This window comes from Crocodylus siamensis, chromosome 1, assembly GCF_052110815.1.
Source record: "Crocodylus siamensis isolate JL-2025a chromosome 1, ASM5211081v1, whole genome shotgun sequence".
Lineage (NCBI taxonomy): Eukaryota > Metazoa > Chordata > Crocodylia > Crocodylidae > Crocodylus > Crocodylus siamensis.
The window spans coordinates 93,403,008-93,418,784 of record NC_143395.1 but is presented as its reverse complement, the minus strand read 5'-3'; the positions used below and the strand labels follow the sequence as shown (position 1 = coordinate 93,418,784).

General features: G+C 47.6%; 1 protein-coding gene across 2 annotated transcripts in view; it reads left to right on the top strand.

Moving 5' to 3' along the window:
• The first annotated feature begins 2,899 nt into the window (after positions 1-2,899).
• HDAC2 (histone deacetylase 2) overlaps positions 2,900-15,777 on the top strand; it is a 36,340-nt gene continuing 23,462 nt past the window's right edge. The window contains exon 1 of one of the 2 annotated variants that reach the window (XM_090038291.1): positions 2,900-3,218. In XM_090038291.1, the coding sequence (XP_089894417.1) occupies positions 3,167-3,218 (52 nt within the window). In that variant the 5' untranslated portion in view covers positions 2,900-3,166. Of the gene's footprint in view, positions 3,219-5,092; positions 5,698-15,777 lie in introns of those variants that run through there. The other variant, XM_090038282.1, reaches the window with a different exon arrangement.

Here is a 15,777-nt window from a genome sequence, read left to right as displayed (position 1 = left end):
TATTGTACCATCAGTCATCTGGTAGGGGTCATGGCCTTATCAGCCTTCTCCCCACTATGCTCTCACTGGACCCTTTACCCTTTACAGGCCTATGGTACTGGACCTGACTTCTAGGCTCCAGCCTCCCTAACTGGGTCCCTAACCCTGTTGGTCTCTGGCAGTGGCTCCTCCTAGGTCTTCGTCCCTGCTCCTGGGCCAGTCAAGATCTCCAGGCCTCTGGCTCTAGCAGTCCACAGCTGCAGTCCGTCCTTGACCTTTAGCCCCTCCTGGGCTCTGGCCCCACACTCAGGCCAGTTGAGATCTGCAGGCTCCCTGGCCCAAATTGCCCCTTGGGCTTGGTCTCTGGCTGTTGCCCCTCCTAAGCCAGTTGGGAATTGCGAGGCTCCAAGCCCTGGCAGTCTCCACCTGTAGCCCATCCTCTGGGCTCATGGACCCTCTGGTCCCATACTTGGACCCTCTCTGGTCCACCAGCTCTGAGTAGGCCTTGAGCCTGCCCCAGCAGGTCTCACAGCTAGGTATTTGTACAACTTAATAAAAAGCACCTATGTCCTCTGGCAGACACCCAACCCCTCTTTGGGTTTAGCATAAAAGGCCACCTACCTGCATAAACAAGCCTTTCTCTTTGTTCCAGGGAACTTTCCCATGTTCCCAGGCCTACAGAGTTGCTTACTCAGTTCCACTGTCAATTCAGAAGCCTTGCTACTTTGCTGCTTAGAGCTTTTTCATAGCGCTCAGGACTAGACTACCTGACTGCCTCAGGCCAGAGGCTTATCTGGCTCAAGCTGGGTCCTCTTCCAGTCAGGTAAGTCCCTAACTGGCCTCTCTCACTACTTGGTCCCTGGATGCTTTTCCTCTTAAAAGGACAGGCATACCACTCACCCCATCACAGTGACTGAAAACTTGGCCAAGTTATTATCTATGTACTAACATCCATGACCAGCCAGCCCATGGTGCTAGCCAGGTTGTTTGCAGACATGGTACATAACCCCAAAGCCCAGTACAAAGTATTAAGGGTTCCCTAGCACCTTCTTATATACCACTCAAAACAACTTCACATTTACATCATACTCATCCTAATTCTCACTAATTGCTGAAACAGCTTTAGGTGATATTGTCCACATCCTACTTCTCATCCATCAGTGCACCCTTCCTACCACACAGACATCTGTTTGTCAGGTCTTTCTCCTGTCTTTATTCTGATGTTATCTATTGGGCTCCATAGACTCATGGAGGAGTAGGGGTGGCAGGGACCTCCAGAAGTCATCTAGTCTAGTGGTTCTTAACTTTTTCTGCACTGGGACCCATTTGTAAATGATGATGACCTGTCTTAATCCAGTGCCCCTCACTCCTGACCTGCTGCCCTACCCCCAGGTCCTAGCCCCCCAGTGTGTGGGGTGGGGGGAGGGTGTGGGATATAGGGATCCCAAGCAGCCCCTGGCAGGCTGAATCTCTGACAGTCTGCAAGGGAAAAGCCATGTTTTTCTCCTTTAAAGGAGAATCCATTTTTAAAATTTGGTCATGACCCTTTCATATATTCTTGCAACCTACTCTTGGGTTGCAACCCATGGGTTGAAAACACTGATCCAGCCCAATCCCCTGCCTGAAGCAGGATCATCCCTATCCAAACCATAACCTAAACTCTACAGAAGCCTACTGTCTTCTCAGTTCCCTGTCTATTGGCCAGGGCCATGCCTCTAAAACCGAGGAGCTACTTTCCCCACACTTCTGTGCAAGCCCCATATAGCAATACAGCTTTGTATTCACAGGGGTGGCGGGACTACTTTGATTGGTGCAGTTGCATGTGATTTGTACATGTGCTGATCCATGGTTGTATTAATTCAGGGGTGTCAAACTCATCCAGCCCAACAGGCCAGGTGAGTGGCTGAGGTCTCGGTCCAACCAGTCTGTCTTGGAGAGGTCAGAGCAGGTGCCTGCTCCAGGGTCATGTTGCACATGGCGGCTACTCTGAGGTGCGTAACGGAGCAGGCACTATGAGCGGCACAGCCCTGGAGTGGCAGGAGCGGGTGGCTGCCCCTGGGTCCACGCCGAGACCCACAGGCAGCACCTGAGGGCAGGATGGCTTGAATTATGGGGGAGCTTAGGGGGGCAGCAGGGCTGAGCAATTGTAAAATTTGAAAATCCTAACTTGTGGGTGTCTCTGGGCACTGCGATGAGCAGCCCAATTTTTTTTGCAGCCCCCTTCCTAGGAGTACTGTTGCCAACTCTGAAGCTATTCTGGATGATTTCCCCCACCCAACATGACATAGCATCATTACTTTTATTTTCTTAAAATCTCCTCTTAAGGTCTCCTGGATTGTTTTTGATAGTCACCAGGAGATCACACCAACACGGGATAGTTGGTGACCCTACCCAAGGATACCTCACACCCCAGCTGCACGGCGGCATGTAGGAGGCACTGAAACGGAGGGCAGCGGGTGGCCACCCCCGGGCAGGGGAAACATGCTGCGTGGGCTCCCCATCATTGCCAGTGGGAGAAGAGGCTCAGGACCATCCATGGCCTGATGGGTCCAACCTGGTCGCTCCCTTCACCTGCCTCTGCCCCTCCCCAGCACGCGCGGGAGGGGGCTTGAGCCGCCCCTGAGAGCAGGGCGAGGCGACCCCGAGCGGGGGTACCCGCGGGGACCGGCCCTGCCCTTCCCCAGCGTGCCCGCGAGGGGGCGGAGCCACGTGCCGTTACAGCCCCTCCCCCCGGCCACTTGACGCAGGCCAGAGGCAATAGAGGGCCTCGCGCCTGCGCTGCAGCCCCCTCCACCGGGGAGGGGGCGGGGCACAGCGCGGGCTGTACCACTGCGTGCCGCCCGGGGGGGGAGAGAAAGGAAGGCGGAGCTTTAACCCGAGTTCACAAGTGACGGCAGCGCTTCGCTCTTTCCCTGACTCTCTTTCCCGTCCCCCTTCCCCCCCTCTCAAGTCTCCGCATGCGTTACTGGGAGTGGGGGAGTGCCGAGGAAACGCCTTTCTACGCATCCTCCCCCGGCGGGGGCAGAGTGGGCACTCCCCCCCTCCCCCCCGCGTGCCGCGAGCTGGATGGTCGGGTCTCTACGCTGCCCCCGGCCCCGGCGTCGCCGCTTCCTCCCGCTGCCGCCCGCCCGCGCGCCGACGCTCCCGCCACCCCTCCCACTCCCGGCCTCGCGGCGGCGGCGGCCCCATGGCGTACAGTCAGGGCGGAGGCAAGAAGAAAGTCTGCTACTACTACGACGGTGAGCGGGGGGGACGGGGAGCTGAGCAGTGCCCCCCCCGCCCTGCCCCGCCCCGCCCCGCTTGGGCGCGTCCGGGGGGGAGGGGCTCGAGGCGCTGCCGCGCTCCACTGCTTCCCGGCGGGGGGGTGGAAGCGCGGGTGTCAGTGCGTGTCTGCCTGTACGGGGGAAGGGGGGGGGGAGCGTGTGTGCACGTTTGTATGTGAGACTGCAAGTGTGCCAGTCTGCGTGGGGGTGACAGAGTGTGTCCCCGTGCGTAGTTGTATGTGCGCAAGGTGGATGAGGGAGGGAAAGCATCGTGTGTGTGCAAGGGCAGTTGGGGTGCCAGTGCATCTAGGCATATTCGTGCATGCGTGTCACACATCTGTGTAAAAAGGATATGTATTTGTGTGTGTAGGGTGCGTTTGCATATGGGATGTGTGTATGTGCGAGTGGTGTGGGGGGCAGGGGGTGAGGTATCCAGGTTGTAGCCGTATTGGTGTAGGGGCAAAAGGAATCAAAACTTGTGGCAGAGGTTATATCTGTTATTAGACTACCTAGATATTTGCAAAAATTGAGGGGAGGCGGGGGCTGAGAGCACGGGTATCTGCACAGTGTGTTTGTGAAGCATGTGTGAATGCTTGCACATGTGTATCTCTGTGTGCATCTCCACCAGCCTGGTTTTCATCCAGCTGACAGGAGCAACTGGTTTGATTGTCCCTAGCCAATCACTTATTTTTCCCTCTCCAATAAAACCTCCCAGCCCTCTGGAGTCCGTTGTCCTGTATGCAGGACCTCATTATCAGGGTTTAACTTTGTCTTTGCCATGGCTAGTTTGACTCAACTGCTGTTGAAGGCTCATGTAAAGGAATGGGGTTGTCTTGGTGCAGTGAGCCCCCCAGTATCTCACCTTAGATCAGACAACTGATTTTTAGCCCCAGCCGCTACAGGAAGAGGTGCGAGGCAGGCCAGAGGCAGGGGCACGCTGGCAAGCACCACCCCCCTCCCCTTAGTTGCATCCTAGATGCTTCTAGACAGAGCCCCAGGGTCTTGGGCTCCCGGAGGCAGGTCCCAGCTGGCTGTGGGCTAGACCCCTAGGCAGCCCATCCCAAGTGTGTGCCCTGCTCTCTACTTTTCCTCGCCTCACTTGCCTAGAAACACAATGCCAAAACCCTTCGCATGTTCTGCCAAGTAGCATCCACATCTGCTCTGGGTGAAATGCCAAATGGCCCATGAAACCGGTGCTGGCAGGGTGCATGCTCAGGCCAGGGAGATAGGGGTGTCGGTGTGTTCAGAGAGCAATGCCTCCTGATCCAGTTGATAGCAATGCTGAAGCTATGATCTCAAATTTATATCTAATTTCATGTTTGCAGCAGTCCCTCCATCCTTAGTTCAGGCCATAGAAAGAGTGGGGGGGGGACACGTTTCCCTACATCTAAACTTTATTGGTCTATCAGTTGCAAATTATTTGCTTATATTTAATTTTCCTCCAGAAACAGAATCTCAGAGAAGCTGGGAGTGGCTGTCTGGGATGGGCCACTATTTTGGTGTTTGCAATGGTGCTGGGGACGTTGAGGCTGCCTTGCGATTCTTATTTTTTAGTCAGTTACTGTTTAAGGTTTTAAGAGCCTTGGCTTTAGTGCAAGGTGATGCCAAATGTGTGCTGGTGTGGCAGATATGTCTGCCGCTATTCAGAAAAGGCAGATCTGGTGGGGCCTCTTCAGGGTTTCTAACATGCTAAGTGAGGCCGAGTGGTGGTTGCCGCCCCCTTCTCTTTGTTGCTTGCTCTGGTTCTTTGTTCAGCATAAGGGGGGAAAGAGGCCCCTGTTAGGGAGAATTTTGTTGAAGCTAGGGTATGACTTCCCTGGAAAAAGAGTAAATGGTATTCTATCTTGTCAAAAAGATACTTCAGAAGTGCTCTTATGCTGTATTTGTATATCTGCAGCAAATAATCTTAATAGAATTGTTTGCAAAATATGTTGGGAAAGCAAAGTTTGCTTGATAAAAGTAGGTACCCTTTTGCTAGAGCAGTGGCTCTCAATCCTGTTAGCCTCTGGGCACCCCTCAGGAAATACCAGCTCTTAGCTTTCCCTTGTTTTGGGACAATGGAAAAAGTAATAGAACAATTATTTTGTTGCAAATAACTCAAGAGAAGTCCAAATGGTTTTGACACTTATGGATTCCAGTTTGAAATCTCTAGGTTTATCTTGTGAATTGTGTCGGTGTTTGCATATGTAATAGTTATTGCATGGAATCTTTAAAATGATCTCATAGTACCCATGGTTAAGAAATACTTTGCTAGAGTGTAATATTTCAGGCATTATTGTAGCGTAACAATTAAAAGCACCATTGCTTGAATCCCTACATGGTAGATAAGTTTATCTTGGTGAGATTTAAAAAAACCCCTCTAGAGTAGGGAACTATTTTGCACTGGCAGGTTGCTGAACTATGATCCTGTTGATCTTCGCTACTTCTGATTTATGTGAAAATACACATTTGCTTGGTGAGTCCATAGACTTTTTCTACATGGGTGTTTTGTCTTGCTTATTTCATATTTGACTGGCTCTGTATGGGCATCTTTTCCTATGATGATTGCTCTTCCTAAATATTTCTAAGCTATAATGTTTTGAAAGATGCAAGTTGCTAAGAAAAAAATTGTTGAAAGATTTTTTTTAGTTGATTAACATGTATGTATAGACAGGAATGAATGCAAGGCATAGGCTAGAATGAGTATAATTTAAAACTGGACAGATGCATTCCTTCTATAAAAATTGAGCTCTCTTAGAAAAAATGCTTATTTTGCAGTAGGGAACTGAAAAGTATTAGAACATTTCTAATAGCTGGTTTGTTAGGACCAGGTCTAATAAAAGACATAAGTGCCCACAAGCTAGGCCTTTTGGATGTCTGGAAAAGTGAGTTTCTGGGTGTCTGGAAAGTGGAATCCAAAGTCTAGGATTAAGCCCTTAGTCTCTTTTATACAGTGTGTAAGGTTAAGGTACCTCAGAAGGGCAAGTGAAAAACCCTGCTGCTGAGTGAGATGCCACTTAGGGTTAGTCGAAATGAAATGCTAAACTCGTATGTGTCTGACTTCCCTCTTTCTCTCCGAGTTTAAATTACAACCGTGGCTGCAAGGTTGTTGCCTCTGTTTACTTAGGAATCAGAGCTTTGAACATGTTCCTGGATAGGTGCTTATAAAAATTCAAGGAACTGAGCAGAGCTGAAGCTGCTCGTGATGTGGCTGATGGAAGTGATGATGATGGTGCTACTGCCCTGTTGTTACAGAGTAGCCGACTTATTAGGGCATTAACCTAGGAAGTTGGAAACCTGTGTTATGTACCCTTCAGCCTAAGTGGGTCAGACATTTCCTGCTACCTAATGGACTACCCTAACTACTAGACTAGTTTCATAGTTTGTAGGGTCGGAAGGGACCTGAGCAGATCATCAAGTCCAACCCCCTGCCATGGCAGGAAAGAGTACTGGGGTCAAATGACTCCAGCAAGGTGTATATCTAGCCTCCTCTTAAAGACCCCCAGGGTAGGAGCCAGCACCGCTTCTCTTGGAAGTTGGTTCCAGATCCTAGCCGCCCTGACAGTGAAGTAGCGCCTCCTGATATCTAGTCTGAATCTACCCTCTGCCAGCTTGTGACCGTTATTCCTAGTCACCCCTCGTAGTGCATGGGGCAACAGGGGCTCCCGCAATGCCTGCTGGTCCCCTCTGACTAGTTTGTAACAGGCCACGAGATTCCCCCTCGGCCTTCTCTTGTGGAGGCTGAATAGGTTCAGGTCCCTGAGCCTCTCCTCCTAGGGCCTGCCCTGCTGCCCCCTGATCATGCGAGTGGTCTTCCTCTGGACCCTCTCCATGTTGTCCACATCCCTCTTGAAGTGTAGCACCCAGAACTGGATGCAGTACTCCAACTGCGGCCTGACTAGTGCTGCATAGAGGGGGAGTATCACCTCCTTGGATCTGCTTGAGATGCGTCTGTGGATGCATGACAAGGTGCAGTTGGCCTTCCTGACTGCATCCTCACACTGCCGGCCCATGTTCATCTTGGCATCAATGATGACTCCAAGATCCTTTTCTGCCTCAGGACTGACAAGAAGGGAGTTCCCCAGGCTGTAGGTATGGTGCTGGTTCTTCCTCCCCAAGTGCAGCACCTTGCGCTTGTCAGTGTTGAATCCCATCCTGTTCTCATCCACCCACCCCTGTAACCTGTCTAGGTCCAATTGCAGCCTATTCCTCCCTTCTAGCGTGCCCACATCCCGCCACATCTTAGTGTCATCAGCAAATTTGAACAGGGTGCTTTTTACCCCCTCATCCAAGTCACTGATGAAGATGTTGAACAGTGCGGGCCTGAGGACCGAGCCCTGCTGAACCCCACTGCCCACATTCCTCCAGGTTGAAAATGCCCTGTCCATCACCACTCTCTGGGTGTGGCCCTCTAGCCAGTTGGCGACCCAGTTGACTGTGTGGGTGTCGACACCACAGTCCCCCAGTTTCTTAATGAGAACAGGGTGAAAGACAGTGTCGAAGGCCTTCCAAAAGTCCAGAAATACTATATCCCTTGCTAACCCTGCATCTAAGGATTTGGTGACCTGGTCGTAGAAGGCCACCAGGTTGGTCTGCCAGGACCTGCCTCTAATGAACCTGTGTTGGTTGCCCCTCGTGGACATGTGCCAGAATAATTCTCTCAAAAAGCTTGCCCAGGATTGAGGTATGACTGACTGGCCTATAGAGGGCTTCATTTGAAGGTGGGCCATTATACAGAAAGAAATGCAATATTCATAGAGCCAGAAGGAGAGAATGCTAAGGGGAATGTCATTCCATAGCCGTGGGTCTCAACCTTTATTTATTTATTTTTGTTAGATTCAAGGAACCTTTCCATAACTTTTGTTTTAATGTGGTAGCTCCTTGGTTGAGAACCACAGTTGTGTTGTGCCTCAGTTTATCTCAGTGGTTCTCAACCAGAGTGCTCACAGCCAGGTGGAACTTCTTGGTGTGCCTTGAATAGAGAGCCAGGTCAGGGAGGGCTATGACAAGAATGCACACTTCTGCCTGCACTAGGTTTACCCAATACGTCTAAAGCAGGCAGGAGTGTCTGCTCTTGTCCCAGTGCTTCCTGGTCCTCCTTCCCCTGCCACTCCTGCTGGAAACAGGTGGCTAAGATAGTTCCACCAACGATCAGACCAGGAAGGGCTATAGCAGGGCAGGGCACTTCTGCATAGGTTTATCACATAATCCTAATACAGGTAGGGGCACATGCTTGTGCCACAGCCCATTCTAATCTGGCCATGCCCAAATCATACAAGGCAGTTCCACTTGGCTGAAGTGGTGGCAGTTCCTCTACGACATCATCCAGTTGAGAACCTCTGCTGTTATCTCCTAATAGGTAGGGCTGTCACCTGAGAGGAAGGAGTCCTTGGTCTCAGCATTATTTCTCTTTCTCCTTTAGTCCAGTGACTTTTTAAAGTGATGTGTATAAAAAGTCATGGAAGAGAAAGGAAGAGAACGTAGCATTTCCTTCTGAGCTACTCTACCTCCTAGGGCAGAATCCTAATCCCTCTTGATTGCTTTCCTGATGCAGTGAATTTGGTGATCTTTGCTGCTTAGTGGTTCAGTTTTAATTGGTCATATGGAAGAAACCCGCACCCAGCCTAGTGTATGTCCTGGTGATTTGGGCCCTGATCTGGGTGGTGGGAAGTGTGGGTTTGAATCCACTCAGACTGGTGAGGGCCTGTATCCCTGACCTGCTAATTCCTGTACTCTTTTAACCTCTTACTTTCTGTATAATAATTTGGTGATCCTGCCTTCTTTCCTTGTGTTGCCATGTTTTTCCTGAAAAGTGAAGGTGGCCATTGTTTTTTGTGCTGAATGCAGTCCTGTTCATGTTCTCTGAACCTGCTTGCTCAGGCTTCTTTGAAGACTTAAATGTCAGTCTGCCTAGTTTTTGAATCTCAGTGAGGCATATGAGACCCAGGTGTCCAGTTGTTCAGGACGGAGCAGTTTTGGTCACAGAAGCACCATTGCAATGGTGAATTTCATGATCAAAAAAGGGAGGTACCCCATGATTTCTGATACCTTCATGGTTAGGTGGCCACTGAGAAGGAGGGTGTTTTTTTATTGTAGTTTTTGAACCAGATGCACTGAGTCCTGTTTTGGGTGACTCCACTCCAAAAAGAATTAATCTGGCCACTAGTATTTATTTGTATAATGCCAAATGCCAGCAGTTATTTCAAATTTCCTTCTAAAAGATATTGGTCATAATTGCTGTCTTAGAAATCAAAGCAGTTCTGTATCTTCTGGCTAATTAGTTTAAATGACCAAATAATGCATAGGTCGTAATAATGTTTTGTAGCCCTAGAGAAAGTTTAAGTGTTTTGGGGGGAGAGAGGAGATGCCCAGAACCTTAAGTAACCAAAAATTAATAGTATAAAAATACCCTAATCTATAGCAGATAAATTAATAACTATCTCTTGGTGCATGGCATGCAAACACAATTGATCTTTATTTATGAGAATCTTGTATGGCTGCATGCAAGTTTCTGTGTAGAAGTAAACTCTTTTTTTTTAGTTTTATTTTCTATTTTCACTTTGCTTCCCTGGAAATAAGCAACAGCAGAGTAAGGGATGTACATCAGAAAATCCACAATAAAAGGGGTGCCTTCATAAGTGCTTTAGTTTAGTGTGGTATATTTTGAGTTTTAGGACTAAATCTTAGTTGACATCTACCAGTGTGTCTAAAACTTGTCCTGCTTGAGACTAGACATATCGTAGGAAAAATAAGCCCCATTCTCTTTATGCCGGCCTCTGCCCACAAATTAGGAGGATCAGAGAGGCCTAGAAGAACATACCAGCCCCACACTCAGTATCTCTGTTATAAGAGAGCCTGAATGTGACACTGATCTTGCATGCTCTTGATGTTTGCATATTGTCTACTGCTGCCTGTGGGTGAAGTTTATTTCTGAGTGAGTCTGGGAACTCAGTTAGTAAGAGTGGGATGCTAATAACACCAAGGTCTCAGGTTTGATTCCCAGTTGGGCTAAATGATTTCTTGAGGCCCCTTTCAGCCTGACTTGGGATGTGGCAGGCAGCAGAAGCCCTGGGTCTACCTGTCCCCTGTAAAGCTGTGCAGCCTGTCTGTCAGTTCCCCCTTGCTGAGCATCTGTCAACTTGCAAGCTAGACAGCCCATGTACAGCTGTGCAGGGTTGAAACTTGCCACTCACAAGGAGCCTGGGATTGGGCTCCATGTGTGATGGAAATTTGAAGGAAGTGCAGTATTGGAGACCGGTCTCAGCTGCAAGGCTCCCTGCATCACTCATGCAGTTGGGATCTGTCCCTGATCCCCACAACCATGTGATTGTTGGCATTTGTGATTATATTTGATTGTAACGTTAAAGTCTCCCAGTGTCAAGAGAGCTGCACTGTGCCAGGGTAGGCATGCTCATTCACTGTCTACTTGCAGTATAGTAGAGCTACTATGCTCTATAAATATACAAGGCTATATTTTAGGCAGTATAAGATTTAATAGTCCTGTTCTTAAATAGTTTCATAGGAGTGTTAAAAGGTTCCTGGTACACTAAAATTTCAGAGACCCGGTGCAGAATGTGTTTGGTTCCACCTAGAAAGGTGAGACTAACCCTGTTTGGCAATGTAGTTTAAGAACAGTCCACTACTGTGTTTAAATGCTGTCTTTGAAATACAGTAACATTTCTGTTGAAAATGAAGCTCCAGATCTTCTATTATCTGCAGATGCAAATCATTCTGTAACTGAAAATGTTGTGCACGTTTACAAGGCCTGGTTCTAGTGATCCTCAAATGCAGATTTCGGCTGTGTTCGTATGTGGTACTATACTGGTCATTACTTGAGGGCTTTGCTATGTAGGCAAGCTTAAGATTGATAAGCAAAAATTCTTTGGATACACAAGAGAAAATGTAAATATGCTTATTCTTGCACTGATTTGTTATTGATGCCTTCTCAGCTGTTGATGCCAGCATATATTATTCCAACTTGTACACAGTTAATAATTGATCTTGTATGTAACAGTTTCTAAAAATGAGAGTATATCATCTTTATATTTGTGGCACTTAATCGTATAACAAAACTGACTTACCGTATTTTTCGGACCATAAGATGCACTTTTTTCCCCCCAAAAGTGGGGGGAAAACGAGGGTGCGTCTTATGGTCCGAAGGTGTGGTACCCCAGAACATTTGTTTGCGGTCCCATGCGCCCGCTTACTGTCCGCTGCCGTTCCCATGCTGTGGATTGCTGTGTGTGTGGGGGAAGTCCCGCCTCCTGGAGCCTCAATGTCAGTCAGTCAGTCAAGTCACATGATCGGCACAGCGCACGCCTCCCCTGCGTGTGTGTGTGTGACACTGACAGGATTAGAACGTTGAGACAGGAGGCAGCTAGGTACGGTACCAGGTAACGTCCCAGCCGGGACTATGTGATGCAGCACAGTGCCCTGACAGGCAGGCAAGGAGCCCATCATGGCAGGAGAGACGCACATAGTCTCTCCTGCCATGCAAAGCCTTGCCTGTCAGGTTGGTTGGTGCCCTTTAATAGTAATACCAAGTGGTATGAGTCAAACTGGGTGCGTCTTATGGTCAGGTGCGTCTTATGGTCCGAAAAATACGGTAAGTATAATTGCAACTTAAATGAACCCAGTATCAATTCAGACTTACAGTTTCTCAGATCATTTCAACTTTGGTTCATAACTAATCTCAAGCAAAACATATTTTCTCAGTGTTATTTTCTCAGTCATCACAATTATTTGTGGTGACCAGTAGTTCAGATGACAGTGCCCAGAATAAGGTATTGGTTTCCAGTCTCTGGCAAAACCTTCCATTCCTTTATGCCTTGTTTAAGGAATCGCAATCATTTTTTGTTTCTCACCTTTTTATTTTCATTGTTTTCTTTCTGCTTGTTTGTGTCTCTGCTGTATTTTCTCTTCCCCCTCCTCAGATCGTGTGTATAATTCACCAGTGGAACAGTATTGGGAGCTGTTGTGTCCTGTTCTCTACAGTTGACTTGTAATAGGAAAAGGTCACTAGATTCCTGTCAGTTGCTTCTGTTTGTCAAAATCGGATTTTATTGCAGATTTTCACAAGTAAAATACATTTAACTGAAAAGGAGGTATGGGTTACAAATATGATTACTGCCACTATTTATAAGTGGTGCAAGCTTTGTTTTAAAGAAGTTTAAGTACAGAGTTACCTTGACAGTTAGGTTACCTGCAAGTAACATGAACCGGAGGTGATTTTGTGACACTGTTTCTGTAATGTCCCAAGCTTATTATACATTCTTTCAAAGGGGATTCCATGTTGAAAAGTATGTTTGAAAATGTAGTTTAAAGATGGGCAAAGTTGTCATGGGGACAGAGTGAAAGTCTTCAATTTTATTAATAAGAATGGGAACATTTTTTTAGATCTTTTAACAGAGTATAAATATTCAGTAATGCTTTCTCTACTTTGAAAAGTATCTTAGATACCGGTGTGGATACTCTTTTTTTCATTTTATAACATTGGTAGGGGTTGTAAATTTTTATTAGGTGAGAGTAAAAAAAATGCATTTCTTTTACTGCTAATGCCTGGAAAATTTTGTTTCAAGACTTTTGAACAATTATGTGGCTCTTTAAGTTCCAAACTTAGAGCCACTTGTGATTCAGTGGTTCAGCACTACCTTTGTAGAGCAAGTAGAACTGCTAAATGCTTACCAGCTTGGATCTTTTACCTATTTTTACAACTCGCAGGCATAATTTCAGTGGGTGAACTCTAGCAACATTTTGCTGCCTATGGCAGGGTTATCCGCTGAGTGGCCTGCCAAGGGTTAACATTCAGTCGCTAGGGTCCCACTTGGCTGCCCATTTCCTTTGTCACCAGGGATCATAGTTTTCTGTTTGAAAATCACAAGTTCTCTGATTTAAATAAATAAATGAATAAAATCACAAGTTAGTTCTCTGAGGAAGAAGGCCCACTGCATAGCACCTGTCATAGCATGGTGCCTTTTCCCCACCACACCCTGGCACTCTTGCTCCATGTCTCTCTCCCTCCCTCTTGCTCCATGTCTCTCTCCCTCCCTCCATTCATGAGCCCCTCACCCACTGCACAACACATGGCACCCTCTCTCACCTTCAGCTAACAGATGATGGGCTCCCCCCAGCACTGTGACCAGCATCATGCCACACTGGCATGCCGCTGTCTAGGGTGGGGGCATGCACCAGAAGCTAGAGGGAGGAGCGGGGAATTCTGGGCAGCCCTTAGTCTCTTCTCCCTGAAGCCGAGAGCCGTTTCCTCATTTCACTTACAGCTTTAATCTAATTCTTTGGAAAGTCAAGGATGCACTTCGTATTGATCTTGGTAAGAGTAGGTATTTGATAACAGAATATTAGAATGACTGGGTTTCTCACGTCTTACTCAAGTAAAATAGATTATGCCAGGGGCATGCGGCAAATGAAAGGGAGGTATGATTTTAATGCATTAAATTGCTGGTATCTGCTCAAGTTAGCTCAATTTTAAGATTTCACTCAGTTCAGCTCTGCATGGGGGCACCCAGAGAATAGTAAATGTTAATCATATTGGACATTAAAAGTCGTGATTCAGTTATTGACCACCTAGCTCTGGAGGCATCTAACACAATGAAAGTCTGACCTAAAGGTCCTTTGGGTAACCACATGTTCCTGGATGTGACCAGAACTGCTGCATGTCCCCTGCCCCAGGGAGTGACATAGGCCAGGCCATAATGTTGAGGGAAGCCCATGGTCAGCCGAAGGTGACGCAGGGCACCATGTTTGGTGGCACTAGTCTAAGCAGGATGATGTCTAGTTCCCCCCTTGATATTTCTTGAGGTTACCAAACTGGATGGAGTGAATTTATGCCTTTTGAGGGACCCAGTCAGTAACTCATAGGATATGGTTCCTCATAAAATGCAATAATAACCATGTGCTTATTAAATCAGACCTGGTGGTGGTGCTATCCACATTTTATGTAATAGCACGTTTGTTAGAGTGAGGCTGTCCAGCTGGCAGCTGCGAAGAACTAAGTTGTGGCCCTGGGCTCCCACTCAACCGTCACCACTCCCTATCACTCTGGGTGCAACAGCAGCTCAAGTCTCTTGCTACCCCTTCTCTTCCAGCTTCTGCTACCTACCTTAGATAGCTAATGGTGGAGCAGGCCTGGGACATGGGCTACAGGAAATTTTGGTGTGGCCGTAGCGCACTCCATAGCCCACCCCTGCTCCAGTGCTACCACCACCTGCCCCAAGTGCAGCTCCAGTCCAGCTCCCTGCTCCCCTCCCCGTTTCCCCCTGCCAGGAAGCAGCCAGTGCAGCCCCTGGCTCTGAGCCTACAGTGGGCAGCCTGCCCTCGTCCCGCACACAAATGCCCCCTTGTCTCCCCCAGGGGTGCGCACAGTGGTGGGAAAACACTCCATCCTTCTCCCTGCACCCAGCTCCGTCCCCCACCCTGCCCCACCTGGGCAGCACCTGCCCCGGCCCCATTCCCTCCCTCACTGTGGGGTCTCAATCTACCCCCTTCCTCCTACACCGTTTGCCCCCCAACAGACTTACCAGTGGGTTGCTGCTCTTCAAGCTGCCAGGCTGCATTCCTGGCTGTGTGCATGTTGCAGCAGTGCATATGCATGCAGCATTTATTGGTGACATCAGCTATACCAGCCCAAAAAACCCAATTGCCAATAATAGCAATTTTCCTTTTATGGTGCCGCTCCAATATATCAGTGCACCTCTAACTGCTGGTAACAAGGATGTTATCTCTGGAGACAGACTCTCCCTGTGCCTGAAGAAGGGCGTTTGGACCCCAAAGCTTGCATAGAACAATTTTTCCAACTATTTAGTTGGTCTGATAGAAGATATCATGTCTGCCCAAAGGACCTTGTCTGCCTATGATCTCTGGAGATGGAAATCCACAGTTTGAGAACTGAAACAAAGCAGTTGATGCTGAATGGGATCTTCTAAAAGGGCACTCAGTACCATTGGGTAGAGTGGTTTTCTTTAATTTTTACTAACATACAAAGGAACCTCTGGGTACCCTATAGACCTAGTCGCAACAAATCTAGTCCATGGTCTGTTGTGACCTATTTATAAAACTTCTTAAAAGGTTACATGAATATGTCCTGTCAAATAGTATATAATTAAAAGTTATAATCCCTATTCCATTATTATATCTTCAAGTTTTAATATATCTTAAACTAAAACTATATAAGTTTTTTTTAAAAAAAATCTTTTAAAAAAAGATTAAATAAAAGGAATCTGGTTTAAATGAAAAATCTGGTATTTTTATTTTATCTTTTAAATTGTTGGTTTTTATCCACCCTTTATGGAGTGCAGTGGCAGTTGTCCATGCAGCATGTAGCTCAGCGGGCACGTGACATACTGTGGTGCAGCCCTTTGGGGAATGCAGTCTCCAACTGCTTAGAAGTTAGGTGACCTGTATGTACACTATCTTGGAGCCTGCTTTCAAAGGAAAGAACTGTTTTCCAACTTTAGAGTGTAACAGGTTGCATCTCCTGTTAGGTGAATTAAATGATTTTTTAAAAATCAGCCTATTTTCATATTTGGCTGAGATAAGTTGA